Here is a 24335-nt window from a genome sequence, read left to right on the forward strand (position 1 = left end):
AGACAAAAATACGGATGACTCTCGGTGACATAAAATGATTTTGAGGAAGGGCACTTTTACTACTACGGCTCTAAGAAAGCCCACAAATATCAGCATTCAAAGACCTCCAACATATTTATTTCTTCTTTATCCAAGACATCCCAATCCAACCTTCCGCCACATGCTGTTTCAATATATATTCAACTATATTTTTCATTAATTACAATTACCCCAACTCAGCTGTCTCATAAATTTTCAGACGATCAACATAACAGGGGGAAAATCAGAAACATATTTGGCGCTCGCAGTCGCCGAAGAAGGAAATGTAACTTAATAGCGCGTCTTTCTCGAGGCCCTAATGAAGTGGCAAATGCGATTCAGAGCCATTGGATGTTTTATTTCCCTCCTACATCCTCGCCGGGCCGCCACACACAGTTCCCAGCGTCTCCACGAGACCTGCAATCATGCGAAATCCATTTCTCTCACACCGAAACGTGTAGATTAAAGGCTCATGGACGTGTACTTGGACAGGAAGGAGGAGGAGAAGAAACGAATCGCACGTTCAAATCTCCATCATCCGTGTGTGTGTGCAAGTTTCCACAGAGTCAGACTTCTTGTCGAGTGCTGACATCACTCTTCCTACGGTCTTTCAAACAGCCAAGGTTTTACAAACAATACACATGGGGGGAAAGTCAGGCTAGACACAAGAGTGAGGATGTGATTTTTTCCAGAATAAAACACAGAACTGACTGTGAAGGAAGAACAGAGTATGAAACCTCAACTAAAACCACAGGCTCACAACTGGAGTCTGGAATAAGAAAACGGGATCAGCACTGGGATTTTTCAATCTAATTATGAATTTTGCATATATAATGTGCATATTTAATTTGAATTTCGAAATAAGCAAGCTTATTTTGGCTCAGTATGTTATTTAATGCTTATGTATGACTTAAAGATGCTGAAATAACGTTGACTTGTCAAAAAGCTATTTACTATAACTGTAACTATAACTAACAACTTTCACTAGATTTAATAGAATCCAAACAGTTAAAACTATATCAAATAAAATGCTTGGCAACATTATAAAGACATAATGAAGCTTGTAAAAGTGTTGTAACACACTTTGTGAACATACAGTGGAGTGAACTGAACAAACAGAACATTTCGAGTCTCGTATCAATATTATCAGTTGACTTTCAGACTAAATAAATAACCGAATTTTAGCCTTACACATTAAAGTAACTGATTATCTTTACCTTATGTATGTTATGATCTATTCAATCCATCCACATGTGCTCTTTCAAACTGCAGGGCACTTGACTCTGATGTAAACACACTGTTCAGCGCGTGTCTATTTGACGTCACTCGGTCTGCCAGGGATTGTGGGTAATGTAGTTTTTAATGGTTATCTAACGCAATAGCCCGCAGTGGTAAGCGAAAACTGCTGTAGATCTGCATTTAATCTCGTCGCATAATAAAAGGCGACTTTAAACGTTAAAGAGCTTTTCAGATTTATCCGGTTAAAAACCACAATAGTAATAATAAAAGTATTATCAATAGGCTGATGATAATAAAATACAAATCAATAGCCTAAAAATGAACATAACATTTGCATAGTAGCTACTTTTCAACAAAGAATTATTAGAAAATAATGATTTTATACTTAATATTACCTTCGAATGTTATTCTTTGACCTTGTATAGTTGTTTCCCCAATCTTTTTCAGATTAAAAAATAATAATTAGCCCGCAAATATGAACATAATATAGACCTATGTATTAACATAGACTCATATATAGAACATGTGTATACACTTCTTCAATGTTGTTGCCATGGCCTCTGTGCTACTATTGTATAATATTAACTTTAGCCGGGCTCTTTATCTGTCTTTAGAAATAGGAAATGAGTCACTTCTCTTCTTTGCTTGTTTGCTTTCTGTCTGGTTTCAATGAGTTGTGTTTATGTCTCTTTATGAGCTCTTTATGTCTCACGTGAATGAACAGTGAAAGAAAACTTGCTGTTGCCATGAGAATTCACTGTTGGATATTTCACTGTTAGTTGCTTAATACATGTCTTTCCTTACTTTTTTCTTTTATACGGGTCTTTACAATTCGAGATAAATCACAACTGTTCTGCAGTTTATTTATAGCAACAGGGTCTCCATGTAGTATTTTATGGATTGCTTTTTGGTATAAGAGGAAAAAGAGCTCTAAAAAACTGATATCAAACCTCTGAATTGCTGATTTATTTTGATGCCGTGAAATGGTGCTTGGAGACATGACGTGCTCAAGACTCATCAGCATAATAATCCTCCTGCTTCTGCATATATATATAAACCACAAAAAACCTGAGCTCACCCAAGTCCCTGCCTCCTAAGACAAACCACACAACGAGACAAAAACACTGCGGCTTTGCAGCGCCTTCATCTTTCTAACCACAACCTTTGGAATCACCTTTTTAACCCTTCACAAAGACCGTGCATGGACCAGGAAAGGTCTTGGGGACTTTTGCAAAGCCGTAAACTTTCTTTTTACTACTTACATGGTGGCACGTTTTAAGAAGCGCGGTAAAGTGAACTCTCCGATCGAGCGCTGCGCGTAACGCGAAGTGACTCGCTCTTATTCCGGATTTTGAAGTTTATTACAGCAACGTTCAACATTGGAGAAGCAAAAGAATCGCCTCGTAAATTATGTCTGCGTTTCTTCTGCGTGTAACCATGAGCTCGCGCGCGTTAATTTCAACGCGATTCACCTGTAGGAGCGCGTAAAGCTTGCGCGTAAAGCCTGAGAGGAACCGATCTCATCCAACTTTTTCGGTTTCTGGAAGGCGCGTTACTCAGCCTAACGGACTTGATATAGATCCTGGCTATTTGTGATCGAAAACACTGACTTTAGTGCTGGTTTGAAGTGTCCTTACCTTTGCTGACATTGTTGTGATGCGCATTCCGGTAGACCCGAACACCAGCCGCAGGTTCAGTCCGCCGTCCAGCAGCCTTCAGCCGGTGGCGGGGAAGATGAGCGATGTGCAGCAGGAGCCGAACGCGGCGGTGCCGAGACTCCGACAGCACGACAACCGAACCATGGTGGAAATCATCGCGGACCACCCCGCCGAGCTCGTGCGCACGGACAGCCCCAACTTTCTGTGCTCAGTGCTGCCGTCTCACTGGAGGTGCAACAAAACTCTCCCGGTGGCGTTTAAGGTCAGAAACACTTACGGATTTAATAGTGATTTACAAACATTAGTATTTATGCTACAAACTACATTTAAGGTTTTTTTTCTTTCTTTTTTTTTTCTAACTATTTAGATGCACATTAACTCGTGATGTGTTTAGCATTTTAGACATGACCAGTAGATCGTTTACATTCATAAATTAATATATTTATTAATTTAATTATTTAACCAGGCTGGCCTCTTGAGATTTAAATCTCCTTTAGAGACCTGGCCAACATCCAGACAACATTAAAATACATAACATTACATTTAAAACACACTTAAAAATTAGTAGGAAAGAAAAACGCAGCCATTTATAACAGTTACAATAAAATGATTCTATTTAAGTTCATTTTATGTAAATGTAAACTCACAGGTCTTGACGTTACATATAAGGTTATACATACTTCATATCTAATCAAACTTTTATTTAAATGTACATGAACTAAAAATCTGTGCAGCATTGTTAGGGTTTTCCTATTGTAATCCAGTTCTTTAAAGACTTATTGGCGGAAATGATTTATGATGTTTCTTTTGCACATCAACACTTCATGTGCTTTAATGTTAATAATATGTAATTGTTGTTGTTTTAATTATTGTTCGCGGTTATTTGTGGGTGATGTTTAAAATGAGAAATCCTGCCGTGCTGGAGAGAAGTGAAATCTGAGAGATCTGAAGCTATTCATAGATACAAACACATGCATGTTTAATCACGCGGCCTAAATTACACACAACTATTAATACTTTCACCAAAGAAAGAGTATTTCATACAAATGCATCTAAAGTATCTGTGACACAGGATGATTTCAGAGTCATTTTGTTCTGTAAACCTTTGTTCATTTATATGAGCTTGTAGAACTGAACCAGCTGCTCCTGCTCACATTGAACAATAACATCAAAACATTCATCTGAATTAAACATACTTTTTACAGTTTGTTATTTTAGGGGGAAAAGGGTAAATAATAGTAATTTTGGCAATAAGTAAATGTGTGTTTTTTTTATTTATATAAATTTTCTAAGTGCCTTTAATGGACTTACTTTTAAACAAAAGGGGAATTTGAATATATGTATATTGAATATATACTATATATATATAGTATATATTCAATATATATATTCAAATTTGCTTTAGACATTATGCTCATTATTTATTGCTAATTCAATAGTAATGTTAAAGTCTTGGTGTAACTCATTTACATGTGGACTCACTGATATCACTTCATGTTTTCCAACCAGTTTAAGGTGATTTTTTTTTTACATAGACAATTTGAAAGCTGACCTTAAAGGACAATCTAGCTTTTGTCTAATGTTACATTTACATGTTTGAATTGATTTATTGTGTTATTATTGTGTTATACAGCAGTTTAGTTTCAAAATGTCACCTATAATCTGGATCACGGGCCTGTTTTGATCAGGATTGAGACAGTGTATGAATCAACAGTGGTGTAAACAGTGAATGTGAGGGTAAATGTTGTGTTTTCTGCTCAGGTTGTTGCTTTGGGAGATGTTCCTGACGGGACCGTGGTGACAGTTATGGCAGGGAATGACGAGAACTACTCGGCAGAACTGCGAAACGCCTCAGCTGTCATGAAGAATCAGGTGGCGCGTTTCAACGACCTGAGATTTGTTGGCAGGAGTGGAAGAGGTTGGTACTTCCACTTTAATTTTATTTATTCTTCGCTGGCCGCTTCGTTTGCTTTGGCTGAATCATAAAAAGGGTCAAATCACGTAAGACATTCGTTTACAATAAATGACATGTTGGAAATAAAAGTTTTGGCATGCGGTGCACAATCCAAATTGACAGGAAAAGTCAAGTTTTACCGCAAATACCCAGATAAAACGGATTTATTGCTATTTAAGAGTGTATAGAAGGCATCTGTGTAACTTGTAAAAAATTTTTTAATATGATGCAAATTATACATAGCATATTTTACATAAACACAATAGGATACTGTCCAAGATTCCTCACTTACGGATAACACTGAAAAGAAAAGAACTGCAGAACTGGAACCGAATCACAGAGAGGCCTCAGCATTATTATTTTCCACGAGCGTCCAACATTTTGAGTGCTTCCACGTTGAGAATAAAGAAAAAGGGTGTGCTCCCAAAAAAAATAACTGTCATTTAAGTATTCCCGAAGCTTAAAGCGTTTTAAAAAAAACTTACAGCAGCATGTATCTGTTGCAAAGTAAAAATGGTATTTCCATTTAATATTTTTCTGTGTTACATCCACCCTACACACCCTACAACCCCCCCCCCCCCCCCCCCCCCAATCTTTAGCACATGAATGCGGGCTCAAAGTGCTCACAGACTGCTTATGTGTGGATGAATGCTGCTTTTGATATGCTTGCAATTATTGTCAAAGACAAAATCCTGCTCTTGTGATCCTGTCGGAAGAAGGCATTGAGTGCGCCGGGCTTTGAAGGGAACGGGACAGGAGATCACAGGAGCGCCCGTCTGCTGCTGGAGGCTGCGTATCCGAGGTCTAGACTTGCCCTACTAATCCACACGGGCACTTAAAGTGAAGCACGAACGTGTGCAGCAGGGAATCCCTCGCATGGCGCCCACAAACTACAGACTGAATCTGGATGAAAACAACTCCAGGTGTTTTGGGAAAGCGCCGCTCGACTTATTTGGGTTTTTTCAGTGGCTGATGCAGAGATATATAGAGAGCGTAGGGTGTAGCCGATGGCTGATGTATGTTGTGATAAACTGATTCTGTCTGATATTTGGTTACTTTTGAGATTTAAAAGGATAGAAGTGGTTGCTTTGCCAGTGTCAATTCAAAAATCTAAAAAGAAATTATATAAATATGTATAAATATACAATATAGAATTATGAGTAAATAGTGTTAATTATAAAAAAATATATATTTTTATTATATAATTAAAAAAGAATATATATAGCCTATATAATAATACATACATCATATTTGCTATCACTACATTCTATTGTGCGCACACACACACAGACACACACACACAAACATATAGCCTATATATATATATATATATATCACTGGGGCAGTACATTTTGAAAAAGTACTGCCCCAGTTACAGCTTTTGTACCTTTTTTTTTATATAGACACACACACACACACACACACACACACACACACACACACACACACACACACACACACACACCGTTTAGTTCATGTCGGTAAGATTTTTTTAAATTGTGTCTGAAAGAAGTCTCTTCTGCTCACCAAGGCTGCATTTATTAGATCAGAAATACAGTAAAATCTGTAATATTGTGAAATATTATAGCAATTTTAGTTCACTATTTTCTATGTCAATATATTTTATAAGTGTAATTTATTCCTGTGACGCAAAGCTGAATTTTCAGCATAATTTCTCCAGTCGTGTCACATGATCCTTCAGAAATCATTCTAATATTCTGATATGCTGCTCTAGAAACATTTATTATTATTATCAATGTTGAAAACAGTTGTGCTGCTTGATATTTTTGTGGAATCTGTGATATATATTAAAAAAATCAGGATTATTTGATAAACAGATAGTTCAAAAGAAGTAGTTTCTACTGTCACTTTAGATCAATTTAGAAGAATTTCTTTAAAAAAATCTTACTGTATGAATTGGACATTAAAAAAGGACAATCTTACTTTGCAAAACACATGCACAAAATATTTGAATATTATCCAATGCAAGGCTGTTGGTAGATTCAGGAAGTGACACAAATGGGATGAATAAAGATGGATTAAGCTTGTGTTAATCGGCCAAATATCAAAGGCAATAATCGATTACTCTTTATGTCTGTGGTGGTTAAATCAGTGGCATTTGCGTGTGTGTTGAAGACACCAGATCGATCCACAATCAGTCCAAGAGGACACGGACGTGCAGACAGTAGTTTGTGGAGCATTCGGCTGGTCACTGAACGTCCTCACACACACCCCAACACGCCATGGGTGCGCATCCGTGTTATCTCCTCACAGCTGTCACAGTGAACAGGGCTTGGCCCGCATGGAGACCCACACCTTCACAGGCTAGAGTTTCCTCTATCTATGACACGGGATCTGGAAGAGGAAGTCAGGGAGGAGATAGCACGGCATAAGGAAATTAAATATAGAAAACGATACGATGCACTGTGTGGAAGATTAAAATAACATCGACCGCAATCAAACAAATGACACCAGAAAAATATAGCGCTCCTTGAATTACCGTAAGCAACGCCGTTTCCTGAGACGAGACATAATGTGTTTAACATTTCATTTACGCAGGAACACATTTCTGTTTTCAGAAGCGCTGTGCCCTTATTTATGAATGGATTTGGCCATGCTGGGTTGGTTAGGTCAGGGCGGGATGTTTGTTGTTGATCAGGAGTTGTGCATTTCACATGTCTCTTTCTGTTTAGGAAATCATTTGGAACAGAAAAACACTGCTGGATAAGCCATGCGTTTAGGATATTTTTAGTAGCTGGACACCAAGCGTTGGATGGATGGCAGATGCCAGGGTTGGTGGAGCGGTTAGACGCTGGGCTGGGCCGTGGTGTGTGTTGGGTATCAGCTCGCTGGGAAGGGCTCGGGTGGGTCCGAGAACGTCCTTTTGGGGGCGTATGGACAGATTCCTGTGTGGGAAAAGTAATTACATTAGCAAGACTTCTTGCGTAACATGTACAAAAATGTTGGTAAATCAAAAATCTGGCAGTCCTAACGACTGCTTTTTACAATAACATATGTTGTACTCTTTCTAATTAATGGTTGAAAGTGTAAATACTTTAGCAATACATGTTGCAATTCCAGAAAATGCATGATGAATTGAAATGTTGCAATTCTAAAAAATGCATGCATGAGTGTTTATTCTATGAAATATATTGTTGAATGAGATATATGCTCACTTAATATTTGAAAACTGGACTATTTTCATTTTATGAAGAAAATTTGCCTCACCTCTACAATGTTTGCATGGTGTGGATGGTTGCCAGGGTGTTGCTATGCAGTTGCTAAGGTGTTCTGAGTGGTTGCTAGGTGGTTGCTAACTGGTCCTACTCAAAAGCTTGTAATACTTGGAGTTGGAGTATTACAAGAAAATTCTATTTCAGTCTTTCTACTTCAAAGTGTGATGTTTAACTCTACTTGCAGTTTCTTTGTAATTATTTGTGCAATTTACTAGCAATTTCGGAATGAAAATAGGGTTACACTTTTTTTTCGATAGTCCACTTTAGACATTCTACTAATTATTAGTAACTTTCCAACTACATGTCAAATAACTCTCATTAGAGTATTAGCAGACTGTCTGCTTAATATCTGCTAACACTTTATTTTGATGCTCCCTCAACAGACATTCTACTTAATATAAGTCAACTTATTTTAGTTGAGTTAGTTGACGTGCAATTACAAAGTTACTTATTGTTAGTAGAATGTCTAAAGTGGACCATAGAAATAAAGTATAACTGAGGGTGTAACGATACCCTCATTTCACGATTCGATACACATCACGATACTGAACTCACGATATGATATTATTGCGATACTCCAAGACATATGGTAAAAGGTTAACAAAAAAATGACTGTTGATTAAAATGAATAGGCTTGGACTTGATTCTGGTAACCCAATGCGCAAGACAATGGTGACACCAGAATAAAAATATAGATGATTCTGAAGCTGAAAATACAGAATTATTTTAGACGAATATGCTTGCACTCTGTCACTGACTAGATATATTTCAAATAATGTAGGCTATTTTTTACTGGTAACATAAGACAACTGGCATTATCAGGACCCACAGATATACCCCCATTGCATTATTATACATTATATTCAACATTATATATAGTTTAATGTAGTACTGACACTAAAACTATATACTATTATACACAATACATATTGTCACTATCCACGATACATATTGATGCATTTTTCTATTGCGATATATTGTGACACGATATATTGTTACAGCCCTAAGTATAACCGAAAATTGTTTCAAGTAAAACCAATATTTTCAGTGTATGAGCTATATTAAAGCTTCATACAGTTTTTTTATGTAGTGTTACAATATTTTACAGTTAAAATTACACTTTTCTTTTTTTTTACAGTGGTGAAGCTGAATAAAAACAACAGGCTTGGTGACCTTAGATTATTTGTTTGAAAGCTCTTCCCATTCCAAGAGTTTGTCAATTTAAACTTGTTTAGAAGACATGCTGTCTGATGCACAAGCTACATACTGTAAGAAGTGTAGCTGCCTGTTGTATTGTGTCAGTGCCTTTCCACCCACTTCTTCCTGTTTTACTTGCAGATTGCATCTCTGAGAATGTGTCATGCTTGACTTCACAGCATGCTTCACACATTACACATTACTGCTGAGTCTGCCTCATTAGAAGAATCTTAGTATTTCCTGTGCTCTACCGACAGAAAGGTTCGCCTCTAGAGGAAGTTTTTGTGTCGAGGTTAATTGGAAGTAAGAGCTCACACCTTTATCAACGTTTAATCTGAAATAGAGAGAAGTTGCTCTGTAAAATGTCACGTAAGATGAAAGATCAGTGACCGCAGGATCCCACCTTGACACCCAACCCTTGTTTTGAATCACACATGAAAGAATTATTACTAATAACAGCACTGCTGCAGAAGTTTATCCGTGGCTGCATTTCAAAAAGGAGTCCATGCTTGCGAATGTTTGCAACTGTCTGTATATTTTATTTTATTTTGCAACAGTTGAGGTCTAAATGTAAAAATACTAGACATTTTCTTCATTAAGAAATCCTGAAAGTATTCTGTAAATTATCATATTTAAAAAAAATATATATATAATATTTATATATTATATTTTAATTTCTATATTTAATAATTATATATATATATATATAGAATATATATATATATATATATATATATATTCAATTGATAATAGTAATAAATATATATTAATCTATTATGCATCAAATTAAATATTAATAAATTTACATATTTACATATTAATAAAATATTTATTTTAAAAAACTAAGAATATATATTTAATCATCTAAAATATATAATAATTTTCTGATTATCATATGCTTTTATATTTATATAATATCATTAAGCAGTTATAATAATGAAATCCAGGATCTTTTTCTTGGGGGTGCTAAGAAAAAAATTATAAGTGCATCAATAACTTCAATACTCTGCATGTATTGCATTGTACTTATTTAATTTTCCATTTTACCTTAGATTATACATTTACAAGGTCACATTGTAAAAGTGTGCCAAGTTATTAAGGGTGGGGGGGGGGGGGGGGGGTAACCTGGGGATAACCTCATCAATCATAATGATGAGATAACAGATAATGATGAGCGAGCGAAATGAAGGAACGTGCTTGTGGTTTCGTTTTTTAAAATGCGAACAAAATTGAAATGAGTTTTTGAACTTTTTTGACAGAGCGTGAAACCGGAAAAGCAGACGATGCGCAAAATAATAAATTAGCCTGTATGCTAAGATCGAAAACAACATTTGCTCTTTTTCATCACCACTAGGCTAGGGCGAACAAAGTACAAGAATTGAAATTAAAATCTGTATTATATGACATTTATAACGTGAGTGAATCTTCAAAAAGATAGCATCTCACTAATAGCAGATTACAAGAGGACAACACGTCTTCTGAGCTATTCCGAGATGTGTCTGAATTCCACAATCTTTTTCCTCATATTTAATAGCGCACCATTATGATCACCATTCGCTAATACTTGAGCTGAGCATACAATGGACTCCTCCCCATTAAAACATTATTAAACCTTATTTGTTTTTTTAGATTCTTAATATTGCTTAGGTTTTAATTTTTTAAGTTTTAATGAAAGGGTATCACTTTATTTTGATGGTCTCTTTTGTAACTTTGCAACAACATGTCAAATAATTCATATTAGAGTATTAATATCTGCCATCTCTTTATTGTGATGCTCCTCCAAGAGACATTCTACTTACTTTAAGTAACTTTGCAAGTACGTCAACTTATTCTAACCCTAACCCTAACCCTAACCCTAACCCTAACCCTAACCCTAACCCTAACCCTAACCCTAACCCTAACCTATCATTCCACAAATACTGTTGTGCTTAGCACATTTCTGGTGGGTCTATAGCCCCAGCAAGCCCAACAAGCCCTGTATGAGTGTTTATTCTATGAAATATACTGTTTAATGAGTTATTCGTTCACTTAATATTCGAAAATTGGACTATTTTCATTTTATAAAGAACATTTGCATAACCTCTATAATGTTTGCATGGTGTGGATGGTTGCCAGGGTGTTGCTATGAAGTTGCTAAGGTGTTATGAGTGGTTGGTGGTTGCTTACTGGTCTTACTCAACCAGTAACAGTAATGACAGAGGCCTAGCGCAGTCATTCCACTTGCATGTACTGTACATTATATAAAACCTAATATGGCCTGTTTTATGCATTTCTGATTTGTCATGTCCAACAACTGAATATTACAAATTCAAATCTCAGCGAGGCTCACTCTCCAAACCAATTCCATTATTGTCCGTTGCGCCCAGGCCTTTTCAATGGCTCGAGTTCCTCGCAGTTAAAATCCCACAGTCATCACCGTGACCAGCAGAGAAATGCAAATGACCGCTGCGCAATGAATGCGACACATTGTCCGCTGGATTAATCGGGTTTGAACCTTTTTTTGTGTTTTGCAGGAAAGAGCTTCACGCTGACAATCACAGTATTCACGAACCCACCGCAAGTGGCGACTTACCATCGAGCCATAAAGGTCACAGTGGACGGACCGCGGGAGCCGCGAAGTGAGTACCAAATATCACGCGTCATGTGATCAGCACGTGCAAAGAGCGCCCGAATCCAGAGATGAATGATTTTGTGCAGCATCGTGGCATAACGCCCAGCCAGTGGGACGAGACGTGTGGCCCGATGCATGAATTGATGCATAGATTGTGTTACGGTACTGTTTTAAAAAATGGATTCAGCACGCCTCAATGCACAAAGGCGGCCTTTGAGGAGCTGCAGGCACGATCAGCGAGAGGCAAATACAAACACGTGCTGTCAAGGCCGCTTGACTTGTGAAAATGTTTACTGTATTGCCCTCTTGTGCCTGTCCATCAACGTGCTCTTAAGAGCGAGCCGCTTGACCTTTGACCTGTGCTCTGGCTCTGTTCTGAATGGAATAATAGTGCACTGCATAATGCGCAGTGTACAATCTGCTTTTTCACAATTTTCACTCAGAAATTGCTTTTGAAATGGCAAGCAACACGTTGATTTAAAACGGGAAATTTTGACCTAGCAAGCCTTCGATAGGATTTTCTTGTAAAATGAATTTTATTATTAAAATTATCTTTTTTTATTAGGAAAATAAATTTTTCACAGCCACATTCTGAATAAAACATTTAGCATAATCGTGAGGTAAAATACCGTTTAAAATGTTTATCATTCAATTTACATGCTATTTTTTTATATTAAAATGCAATATACTAAGGAAGCACTCATCTGCCTTCGAGTATATACTAAAGAAAATTGTGAAATAGTTTACGATATGAATTTAAGATATGGTCACAATTACACACATATATGTGTGTGTATATATATATATATATATATATATATATATATATATGAAGAGTTCAGATGCAAAAGCCTCTAAGTGCCATCTGCAATTTTCTTCTAGAATGATCATTTTTATCAAGCTCGTATGTTTAAGTTCAGTAATTTCACTTAAATGACAATTAATAGGTCATTTTCATTGCCCTTTCAGTGAAATTACTGAACTTAAATGAGCACACTCATTAAAGGAATAGTTCTTCCAAAAATGAAAATTATCCCATTATTTACTCTGCCTCAAGCCATCCTAGGTGTATATGACTTTCTTCTTTCAGCCAAACACAATCAGAGTTATATTAAAAAATATATATCCTGGCTCTTCCAAGCTTTATAATGGAAGTGAGTGCCCGAGTTTGTGAAGCTTCATCCATCCATCATAAAAGTAATCCAAATGACAATGGGTTAATAAATGCCTTCTGAAGTGAAGCGATGGGTTTTTGTAAGAAAAATATCCATATTTAAAACTTTATAAGTGGAGTTCTGGCAGAAGAGTGACCTTCCAGGATATGATTTAATATAACTCCACTTGTGTTCGGCTGAAAGAAGAAAGTCATATACACCTAGGATGGCTTAAGGGTGAGTGAATTATGGGATTTTTTTTTTTTTGGGGGTGAACTATCCCTTTAAACTAGTATACTATTCTGAACAGAGCCATGCTCATAGTTTTGAATATGAAGCATTGAAAGAATAATCCATCCTTTTGTTGGGTTACAAAAGAAGGTCAGGATGTATTTCCAGAAAAGAAAAAAACAAAATCCATTTTATCCATCAATATTGGGTCATTACAGGATCAGCTAGATTTATAGGAAGCATTGTGACATTTCTCAGACAGAAAATAAACTTTGATGCTTTGTTTCACCGATACACTGAACAGATACTTGTCACGGAAAAGAGAAACAGCCCACGTTGTCTCTCTCAGAGGAACCTGATCTGGCAAAAAGCTCCAGTTATGCTTCAATTATGAAAAAGCCACTTCATTGGAGTTGATGTCTGAACCTGTGAGCTGTGTGCAGTCCTCGCCGTTCTCGTGCCTAAACTTCTCAGTTGCTCTCACTACCTGAAAAAAGCCAACTGTTAGAAGACGCTGCCAAATTTCATTTTTCACACTGAGCCCCAGGACCCGTAAACACACACAAGCTGTCATGAATTACTTTCATGTGGCAGAGAATGGTACCAGGAACACACAGTGCTTGACTTTCTTTAGTACATGTTTATATTAAAGTCGGCTGCAATCTGACATTACGGCCAAAGTTCTTCGCAATAATCGTATAAAAGTAGATCGGATTCTGTCAGCCGTTAACGGTGACTGACAGATGTTTCTTACGCTTACGTTTTATGCAAACTTCTTCCATTTTCGGTCGTGAAATTACTCAAGGCGTTCATGACGTGACAGTGTGCTGTTACTATACGTTTCTAAATGATTGCACAAAAAATCCCTTTAACTTTCAAAGAGGGAGCTGAGATATATTTAAAGACCAGAATATCATAAACACTGATTTGGATTTGTAAGAAACCACATAGCAATGTGTTAATGAAGTGCAACAGTGCCCATCCGGAAGTGGGTTATTACTTTTCTTTTTTTTTTTTTTCTCAACTGGGATTTTTTTAAAAAGTTTTTGTTAAAGAGCCATAAACCAAACAAATCAGCTATGAGGTGAATCACATTACAAACTTTGATTTGAAACAAAAAAAATATTTAAAAATCAGACAAAAAGACAAAGGTACAAACCTGGGAACTCAACATGAGAGAAAGACCCATGAAACACAGATAATGACATAACTGAATTGAAATGATTCATTTAAAGTTGTTGATATAATATACAGTACCAGTCAAAAGTTTGGAAACATTACTATTTTTAATGTTTTTGAAAGAAGTCTCTTATGCTCATCAAGCCTGCAGTTAAAAAAAAAGAAAAAAAAAAAGTTATATTATGAAATATTATTACAATTTAAAATAATGGTTTTCTTTTTTAATATATTTTAAAATGTAATTTATTTTTGTGATGCAAAGCTGAATTTTCATCAGCAAATACTCCAGTCTTTGGTGTCTTATGATCCTTCAGAAATCATTCTAATATGATGATTTGATACTCAGTTATTATCAATGATGGAAACAGTTGTGCTGTTTAATATATTTTTTTGGAATATTTTTTTGAGGATTCATTGATGAGTAAAACGTTAACAGCATTTATTCATAAAAACAGCATTTATTCAAAATAAAAACATTTCTAACAATATAAATCGTTACCATCACCTTTTATCAATTTAACGCATCCTTGTTGAATTAAAGTACAAATTTCTTTTAAAAAAAAAGTTATTGTTCCCAAACTTTTGAACGGTAGTGTATATTGTTACAAAAGATTTCTATTCTAAATAAATACAGTTCTTTTTAACTTTTCATTCATCAAATAATCCTGAAAAAAGTATCTCAGGTTATAAAAAAAATATTAAGCAGCACAACTGTTTCCAACATTGATCATAAATCATCATATTAGAATGATTTCTGAAGGATCATAAGACACCAAAGACTGGAGTACTTGCTGATGAAAATTCATCTTTGCATCACAAAAATAAATTACATTTTAAAGTATATTAAAAAAGAGAACCATTATTTTAAATTGTAATAATATTTCATAATATTACTGTTTTTTTTTTTTTTTTTTTTTTTTTAACTGCAGGCTTGATGAGCATAAGAGACTTCTTTCAAAAACATTAAAAATAGTAACGTTTCCAACCTTTTGACTGGTACTATATATATATATATAGTACCAGTCAAAAGGTTGGAAACGTTACTATTTTTAATGTTTTTGAAATATATATATATATATATATATATATATATATTGTGTTGTGCTTTTGAGTTAATGGAAATTTCTATAAAATTACTGGATAATGTCCTGGCAGAAAATTACATGTACATTTTCTGTTTTCGTTTTTTGCACTGTACATATACAAATATGTAAGTATTTAGTATGTAACTACTACGCTGTGTAGGGAGACCGTCTCGATTACGTGGGCGGAGCTAAAGAGCTTTTCCTTGCAACGTCTGATTGGTGGAATTTTCTTTACAGCATCATTATTGGTTTTTCACCATGAATTCCACTGTTAAACATGATTCTTTACAAAAATAAGACGAAATAATGCAGGCTGATGCCTTAAACAAAAGCATATACCATCAATTAACAAAAGGTCTGTTCAACGAATCAGTTACTGCTAAAAAATTCCCTATGGTGAAAAATGAATTGATCCTTTTCACATTTCCGGGTTTCTCAGAAGTGGAAGTCATCATAGTTGGGTAAACTTAAATAGCGGTGAATGAGCAACTACATTAAAAATATATGTTTTCTGCATTCCAGTTTGCTCAAATAGCAAAAGAAAAACTTCACAAAAGTGCTTTCACAAAGAAGAGTAAGAAAAGATTGATAACGGCCGTCCCATAGCCACTGTATTAGAAACACCCTCACAGCAGCATTAACTAGTTCTTTGTAATTTGATGCGAAGGTAATAAAATACTAAGTATAGAGTTATAAGTGTACATACATAAAAAAAATGTAAATATAAAAATCTTATGATGCTGATGACCGCTAAAACGCATCTTCAGTCTGTGAAAAGTGTCCATGGAGTTTTTAACATCTGGAATTGCACTCCTATCAGAACACCTTAGCAACCCCTTAGCAATGCCCTGGTTACCAACCCAGAACATCTGAAGCATCATCATTTCATCTCACATCGTCACACGCCATCATACACAGTAACACACATGTCTGATGAGCGCTGCTGTAGATCCAGCCTTGGCGCAATTTCCTGGCACATTTGTAAAAAGAACATGCCAACCTGCCTGGCACACAGCTGTCGCCACTGGCCTCGTATTCAGAGATAACTTTCTGGCGGCAAAACCAACAATATCACTTCTTAAAGTCTCGTTTTTTCCCTCTTTACCTCCTCATCTCAATTAACACATCTGGCAGCAGCGTTTTGGAGCCACTTTATGCCAGTGTGTGATCTTCATTCATTAGCGGATTAATCGTGCCCTCGGGCATCTCTGATGTGACGGGCCTTTCATCTCACGCAGCTCATTCATCTTCAGTTTTTCTTTCTGGCTTTGAGTGCATGTGTTTATCAAGGAAAATACCAGTCGATGACATGGCTTCTGTTGGTGTAAACACAGACTAGTTTTTTTCTTTCAGATGTTGCGTAATTACAGAATTATATAGTTGGTTGATGTCTTTTTATTTCGTTAATTAGTATAAACCAGAGTAAATGTTGACTAACACCACAAAAAAACTTTTCCATTACTTAAAATAAAGTAAACATTAACTGAAATAATATATATAACATATAATAATAATAATATATATATAAAAAAAAACATATAAACTTTTTTTTCTTTGTAATAATAATATGCAACAATAAATCACAAATAAGACCAGGACAATTTTAGTGAATGAAATCAATTTTGATTTTACATTCTTAAAAATAAAGTTACAAAAGAACCATTTTGCTCAGTGTGAAGAACATTTTTAAAATCTAAAGAACTTTTTCCACTATAAATAACCTGTCCAGTGGAAAAGTTCTATGGATGTTAAAGGGATAGTTCACCCAAAAATGAAATTTATCCCATAATTTACTCACCATCAAGCCAGGTGTATATGACATTCTTCTTTCAGACGAATACAATCGGAGTTACATAAAAAAATACCCTGCCTCTTCCAAGCTTTATAATGGCAGTGAATGGTAACTCTTTTTTGAATCCCAAAAAAGTTCATCCATCCATCATAGAAGTAATCCATACGGCTCCAGTGGGGTTAATAAAGGCCTTCTGAAGTGAAGCAATGCGTTTTTATTAGAAAAATATCCATATTTAAAACTTAATAAACTATAATCACTGGCTTCCGGTAATGGCCGTACGAGAGTCGAGTTCCGGCAGAAGAGTGACCTCTGACCAGACACATTGATGAACGCGAAAGCACAGCAAAACATAGCTAAACAAAACACCGGTAATAAAATAAAATGAGAATATTTAGAGAAATGTCAGAGGAGCTTGAGTTTGTTGCCCATCCCTGTTTGTTTGAACCGCGAGAGACATCTGCTCTCACCGAAGCTTACGCTACACCTACATCCTACGTCATGCGTCGGGTCAGAGGTCACTCTTCTGCCGGAACTCAACTCTCTCGTTAATGCACGAACGGCCGGAACCGGGAGCTAGTGATTACAGTTCATAAAGTTACAATTATGGTGTCGGCACCGATAGCCTCATGGGCAGCGTGCTGACATATGGCGCTGTTGTGCTTCGGGTGACCCGAGTTCGAATCCCGGCTCATGGACCTTTCCCGATCCCGTCCCCCGTCTCTCTCCCACCTCGTTCCTGTCCACTCTATACTATCCTATCACAATAAAGGCAAAAATCACCAGTTTTTTTTAAAAACGCATCGCTTCGCTTCAGAAGGCCTTTATTAACCCCCTGGAGCCATATTGATTACTTTTAAGATGAATGAATACGCTTTTTTAGGCTTCAAAATCTCAGTTATTCACTCCCATTATAAAGCTTGGAAGAGCCAGGATATTTTTTTATGTAACTCAGATTGTGTTTGGCCTAGGATGACTTGAGAGTGAGTAAATGATGGGATAATTTTCATTTAAGGGTTAACTATCCCTTTAAAGGTTCTTCACTGAACCATAGATGTAGACCTTTATTTTTAAGAGTGTAATGTTGACCTTCAAACCCATATTAGCCTCTCTGAGGTTTGCTGGGGTCTTTTATGCAATTTAACAGCTTTTATTTAGGCAAATAATGGTTCGGGTCAATCTTCTCCCCTACATTATCTATCTGGAGATCTATTTCTCATCCTCATCTGCTGTTAAGCGGAAGGCAGGTGGCCATGCAGGACATGACACATTCAGAGGTATTTAGAGTTGAGCAACGTCCTGTGAGTGTGTCGTGAAGCTGCCTCTGCCTGCCTGTTTACACATTCCTCCTGCGCTTAAGAGAGAAAAACTGAGAGAGAGACACAAAAACTCTCATTCAGAGAGACAGACAGACATTCAGGCCTTTAATTAAGTTTCAACGTCATACAGTTCTTTTCCAAAGGACAGTTTTATTGCTCAGAGGTTGCTCTTTCATTGCTCATGCACAAGATTTAAATGAGTTCGCCGTTAAGTTGATGTATCAAATTTGTCTGGGATGTTTCTCCTGAAATTCCAACACAATTGAGACGATTGTTTAGACACTTCATAAGAGGAGGGTAAACGGTGTATATGTTTCTTCTTTTTTTCATCACTGTAAGTGTTCACACTTTAAAAAAAAGAAAATTCTTACTTTCTCGTTTCTTGTTCAGATTGCATGTTACTGAATCTGTTTTTTGTAAGTGAGATGAGTAAATGCACACTCACATTTAGTCTAGAACTATAATCATGCTTACAAAGCGCACACAATGCCTCTGCATTTACTCATGGTTTCTCTTAAAGGATTAGTTCACTTTCCAAAAAATGTTTGCTGATAATTTACTCACCCCGATGTCATCCAAGATATCCATGTCTTTCTTTCTTCAGTCGAAAAGAAATTAAGGTTTTTGAGGAAAACATTCCAGGATTTTTCTACACAGTATGGACTTCAATGGCAACCAACGTGATGACGCAATGCGTGGCACATCTCAGAGATGGTACACGACGAGCATTTGTGGTTAAAAATGATATATATATATATTTTAAATGACCGATCGTTTCGCCAGATAAGACCCTTATTTCTCGTGTAGAGACTTTGAAGCTGCATTGAGACGGACATTTGAACCTTCTTTGAAGGTTGGTATAGTTGGTTGCAATTGAAGTCCATTCTGTGTAGAAAAATCCTGGAATGTTTTCCTCAAAAACCTTAATTTCTTTTCGACTGAAGAAAGAAAGACATGGATATCTTGGATGACATCGGGGTGAGTAAATTATCAGCAATTTATTTTTTGAAAGTGAACTAATCCTTTAACATGGGGACAGGAGAGGTGTCAGTCAATACATGGGAAAACAAAGTAACTTGAATTACTTATTTATAAAAGTAATACTTAGTTGTAAATTTAAAAGTAATGTGTTACATTACTCATTACTTGAAAAAAGTAATCTGATTACGTAATTTGTGTTACGCGTTACCCCAAAAAAACTGACTGATGTGTTACTAACAGCTTGCGCCTGCGCAAACCCTCTTTTGGCGTTAACAAACTACTGTCAGGATTTACTAAAGACACGTCATGAAAAATCAGCGCTGAAAAGTCGTGAACATGGTTATTTTTGCAGGATTTCCCTTTTAGATGCAAAATTTATGGGAGAAGAGTACTTAAATGAATAATGCAAGGTGATTTACTAAGTTTTGCGCTAGTCAATTTACTGTTATTTGCACCTTTATTTACCACCCCAAAAAAAGCATGTCTTAAACCAGACGTTAATTTGTGCTGGTCTTGGTAGGTTGCGTTGGTCATTATGGAAATGATTCGGCTGTGATCTTTAATTTGCATGTCGTCAGTAGATCACGCGCAGAACTTTCCACTCCCATCTGCGCTAATTTTCCCTGTTTAGTAAATCTGGCTCACTGTCTGTTTTCATTGTTACTAAGGTGGTCTACACCTTGCCCTAACCGTTTAAGCCATTGAGAAAGTGCAGATATATTTATGTCTAGCATGAAATTCCCCAGAAACGTGTACTCATTTGTAAAGAAAATATTCCTTGCGAGATTCAACCCGGAGACGGATCCAATGGTCTTTAGCCAATGGGAGCCAAGACACACAAGAAGACAAGCATCAATATTGTTGCTCAAACTAAGTGCATAACTCAAGCGAATGCTGCGTCAAATCGTGTTGTTCTTGCTGTTGCTTTATGAATTGATCAGATGTATGGCTTTCGTTTTATGTCGATTCTACTCTACACAGCAGCTCTTGACTGGTCTGGTCGCACAGGGCCGTGAGTGTGAACCGCACGCTGCTGTAATCATTTGGCGGGTCTCATGTAACTGTGGTTATTAAGAGCAATTTGGACTAATAGACTGGGAGGGGCGGCTCAGACTGTTCAGAGAGGGCCCTGTGTTACTTTTACCACCATGACTGCCAGTGTTCCTCGCACACCATCATAATAGCAGCATTCTTACGCCGATATCTGATCCTTTAGTGCTGGTTTGTTGGTGGGCTTGACACGTGAAAGACAGTCTCTATAAGCCTGTGAGAGGGAAAAAAGCAAAATCAATATACATTCATGTCAATTGATTCTTGTTATGTCATATAAAACTAAATAAGTCAATACAAAAGCTAAGCTATAGATGCAACTAAGAACAGTAGCACACTGTGAGACATATGGACTTCATCTTTAAACTGTTTATGGAATGTTGGCTTCACTCGGTTGGTTTATAAACCATTTCTTTTACTATGGCTTATACTTACAAATCATTTAAACAAGCACTAAAGCCTAAATGTAAAAAAAAAATAGAGTGTAACTTCCCAGTTAACACAGAACGTTCCCCTAATGTTATTTTTTGGTTATTTTTTTGGGAACCAAATACTTATGTTAGGGGAACGTTCTTTTTTGGTTTTATTTTTATGTAACAATAAAATAACGTTCCCAGAACGTTGCTGGGTGGTTACCATAAAAAATAACGTTCTGGGAACCATAAACTAACATTCTGAGAATGTTCTGGGTACCAAAAACTAATGTTATGGGAACCAAAAATTGTTAGCTGGGTTATCTGTTATTGTAGTATAAATACGATACAAATATAGTTTTTATTAATATTTTGAATTAGTTTTTATTTTTGATATTTTCTGTTTTAATTTGAGTTCAAGTTTAGATTTCTATTTAGTTGTTATTCATTGTTATTTAATTATTTTATTTTTATGTTAAAGGTCAGTAAGCGATTTCTGAGAAACACTGTTGATAGCCTATTTGAAATCGAACACACAACGCAAGAGTAAATGTCTCTTTATCATAGCAGAAGCGAAGCAAAACAAAGCTTTGCGAAAAAGGAAGAACACAAAATGAACACAGGACACAAGAGTATAAAAGCAAGAGTTGTTTGTTAGTCGCCAGCAGCACAGCAGCTCCAGACAAACAATGACACTCAAAACTGTCCTGTTACTACAGCTAACATTACAACAACAGCATATCTTGGTTCTGTGAATCATAGCAAATCCAACAACACTAATATTTTATATTTTATAATGTTATCACGGGTCCTAAAGCTGGTGCCTGATCATAACCCTTCTTTTTCCAGTGATATTCCTCTGACCTTTTCTCTTTTGTAATGTCTCTCTGCAATCTCTCTTTCTACAGTCTTTATCAGGGGTGCTGCAGCCCCCCGTTTTCACAGAATTGTAAATGCAACGCAAATTTTTGTTCATTTACATATTTTTAGCGTTTAGTCATTTATTTGTAATAAACACTTTAAGTGTGCTATTACATTTTTTTTATTTATATGTTAAATTATGTTTTGTTTTGTTTTTTAAACATACGTGCAGAGTGTGACTTCATATTGTGACTTTTAAAGAATTAATCCGCTCAACAACCTAGCGCGCAAGTCCGTGCACCATTGGTGTTGTGTAAGTTAGGCAGGTTTTCTGTGCCCAATTTTTATTTCCTTTCACTGTGCAGGCTTTTTTATTGTATATTACAGTGTAAATAGCTCAATAACCCTTTTATTTAAAGGCTTAATTAATGCAAGCAGAATCAATAATGTTAGAAATGTGATTTGCTATCAAAAGTCCCGGTGTGAATGCTGTTTAAACAAGTGTTCTTCTCACCCATACGCTTGTTGTACTTTGTGGAGTTTTGACGTGTTTTATAGACATTTTAGTGGTAACATGATGTTGTTAACATAGTTATCTAAACACCAGAATATTAAATATGAAATATAAAAAAATAATAATTAAGCAACCACCTAGAAATGTGCCAAAAATTATTAGAACAGCATAGCAACCCACACCCACAAATTTTTTCTTAATTATAAAACAATTTTCTTCAAAAATATATACAGAATCATTCGTTACTAGACTGTATTGAAGATCTTTTGGTCCAGTGCTGTGATGTGGTGTCACTGGAACGTCACTGAAAAATAAGAAAGCATTTTAAGTCGCACAATCTAGACTGTATTTATAAAGGTAGAAATTTATACAGTTTAGTGCATGTGAAAAGTGCACACTAAAGTTCCCTGCTTTGCCTGTGTTGGCTCTGTTAATTAATGCCACCTCGCATTGGGGAGATGGAAAACATGGCTTGTTTTTAAAAAGGTATTTGCCAAGATGATCCGTGACGCTGTGTTTTGACTGCCATGAAGACGGCTGGAAAAGAGCTATTGTCTCATGCAGAACTCAGCCAAACACGTTTCATAGAGCAGGACGGTAAACGGTGTAAATGTTCTTCAGATGGAGTCTATCCGCCACAATCTAATTTTCACACTTCGTTTTCATTTTATCTCACACTTTTTTTTTTTCTCATTCACTTTGTGGTACACCGAGGGTAAAGGATCCTGTGGTAAAAGGCACTTTTGATTGCACTTTTACTCACATAACAACCAAAAAAACAACACATTAATATCACAAAATACTACATAATAATATCATAATCACCTGCTTGTGCTATTTTGAGGTTTAATCAAAAGTAAATATATTGATATAACAACTAAATATATATTTTCCACCAGAAAATGTTTATATATATATAACATTTTCTGTAGTAAAAATAAATACATTTTCCACTTGAATATAATACTCGTTTTTATAAATAAATAAGTAACATTTCCCTTATGCAGGTTTGTAGCACTGTTTTCCCCTATACTGTAAGAAATCTTTCTTTTGCAGCCTCAGTGTTGTGCCGACACATGTTTCGGTGTATTGTTTGCATAACAGCTTCTGACAATCAATATGTTGCACATAAAATCTTCCATTGAGCCAGATTATTTACGTTGCGGTTTGCGCGGAGCCGCTCTAATTGCTCGATGCTGAAATGAGCATTAGTCGTGAACCTGTGATGTTTCTCTCTCTCTTTGAACGTCGCTCTGCGAGTCCAGACAGGTAAATGCACACAAAACACATACAGTAGGCCTCTCAGACAAAAGCCAACACAGGCCATTGAAAATAAACCTATATAAGGATGGCTTGCATAAGAAAGATCTGCTTGTACTTTCCTCAAGAACACTTTCAAACGAAGTGATATAAGACAAGTATGTGACTGTTAGTGTTGGCACAGAAACTTGATGTTCCCTATCAGCAATAGATGGTTACACATGACTAACAATATAATTGACTGTTTTAGGATTAAACATGCTCAGATATTTTTAAGGAATTTTGTGCTAATATCAAACTAATGTAATTACAACGGTTTTTGCTCTGTTCCAGAACAGCCATGCTGTCTACTGCCTACTAGCCTTTTAAGTGAAAAGAAACTTCTGTATAGTGTTTTTGATAGAAGCCGTAAAGTGTTTCTACCAACAGCAATAACCTTATTTATATACTGTATTTATCACTAGATGATGAGGGACAGAGCCTCAAAAGAAGTCTCTAAGCAAGCATTAAAGGTAGGGTAGACAATATTTTTATAAACACTTTTTGTCATACTGGTTGAAACTGGTCTAAATATTAAAATATG

General features: G+C 36.1%; 2 protein-coding genes across 4 annotated transcripts in view; one reads left to right on the top strand and one right to left on the bottom strand.

The window, feature by feature from the left end:
• supt3h (SPT3 homolog, SAGA and STAGA complex component) overlaps nt 1-3031 on the bottom strand; it is a 131622-nt gene extending 128591 nt beyond the window's left edge. Inside the window, exon 1 of one of the 2 annotated variants that reach the window (XM_084393631.1) lies at nt 2895-3031. In XM_084393631.1, coding sequence (XP_084249757.1) covers nt 2895-2921 — 27 coding nt within the window. In that variant the 5' untranslated portion in view covers nt 2922-3031. Of the gene's footprint in view, nt 1-1235; nt 1355-2894 lie in introns of those variants that run through there. The other variant, XM_084393632.1, reaches the window with a different exon arrangement.
• runx2a (RUNX family transcription factor 2a) overlaps nt 1-24335 on the top strand; it is a gene marked incomplete at its 5' end in the record, with an annotated part of 67298 nt that overhangs the window by 20959 nt on the left and 22004 nt on the right. Inside the window, 3 exons of one of the 2 annotated variants that reach the window (XM_084393630.1) lie at nt 2930-3177; nt 4677-4833; nt 11816-11920. In XM_084393630.1, the coding sequence (XP_084249756.1) occupies nt 2930-3177; nt 4677-4833; nt 11816-11920 (510 nt within the window). Of the gene's footprint in view, nt 1-2913; nt 3178-4676; nt 4834-11815; nt 11921-24335 lie in introns of those variants that run through there. The other variant, XM_084393629.1, reaches the window with a different exon arrangement.

The sequence above is a fragment of the Rutilus rutilus genome (genome assembly GCF_951802725.1).
Source record: "Rutilus rutilus genome assembly, chromosome: 21".
Lineage (NCBI taxonomy): Eukaryota > Metazoa > Chordata > Actinopteri > Cypriniformes > Leuciscidae > Rutilus > Rutilus rutilus.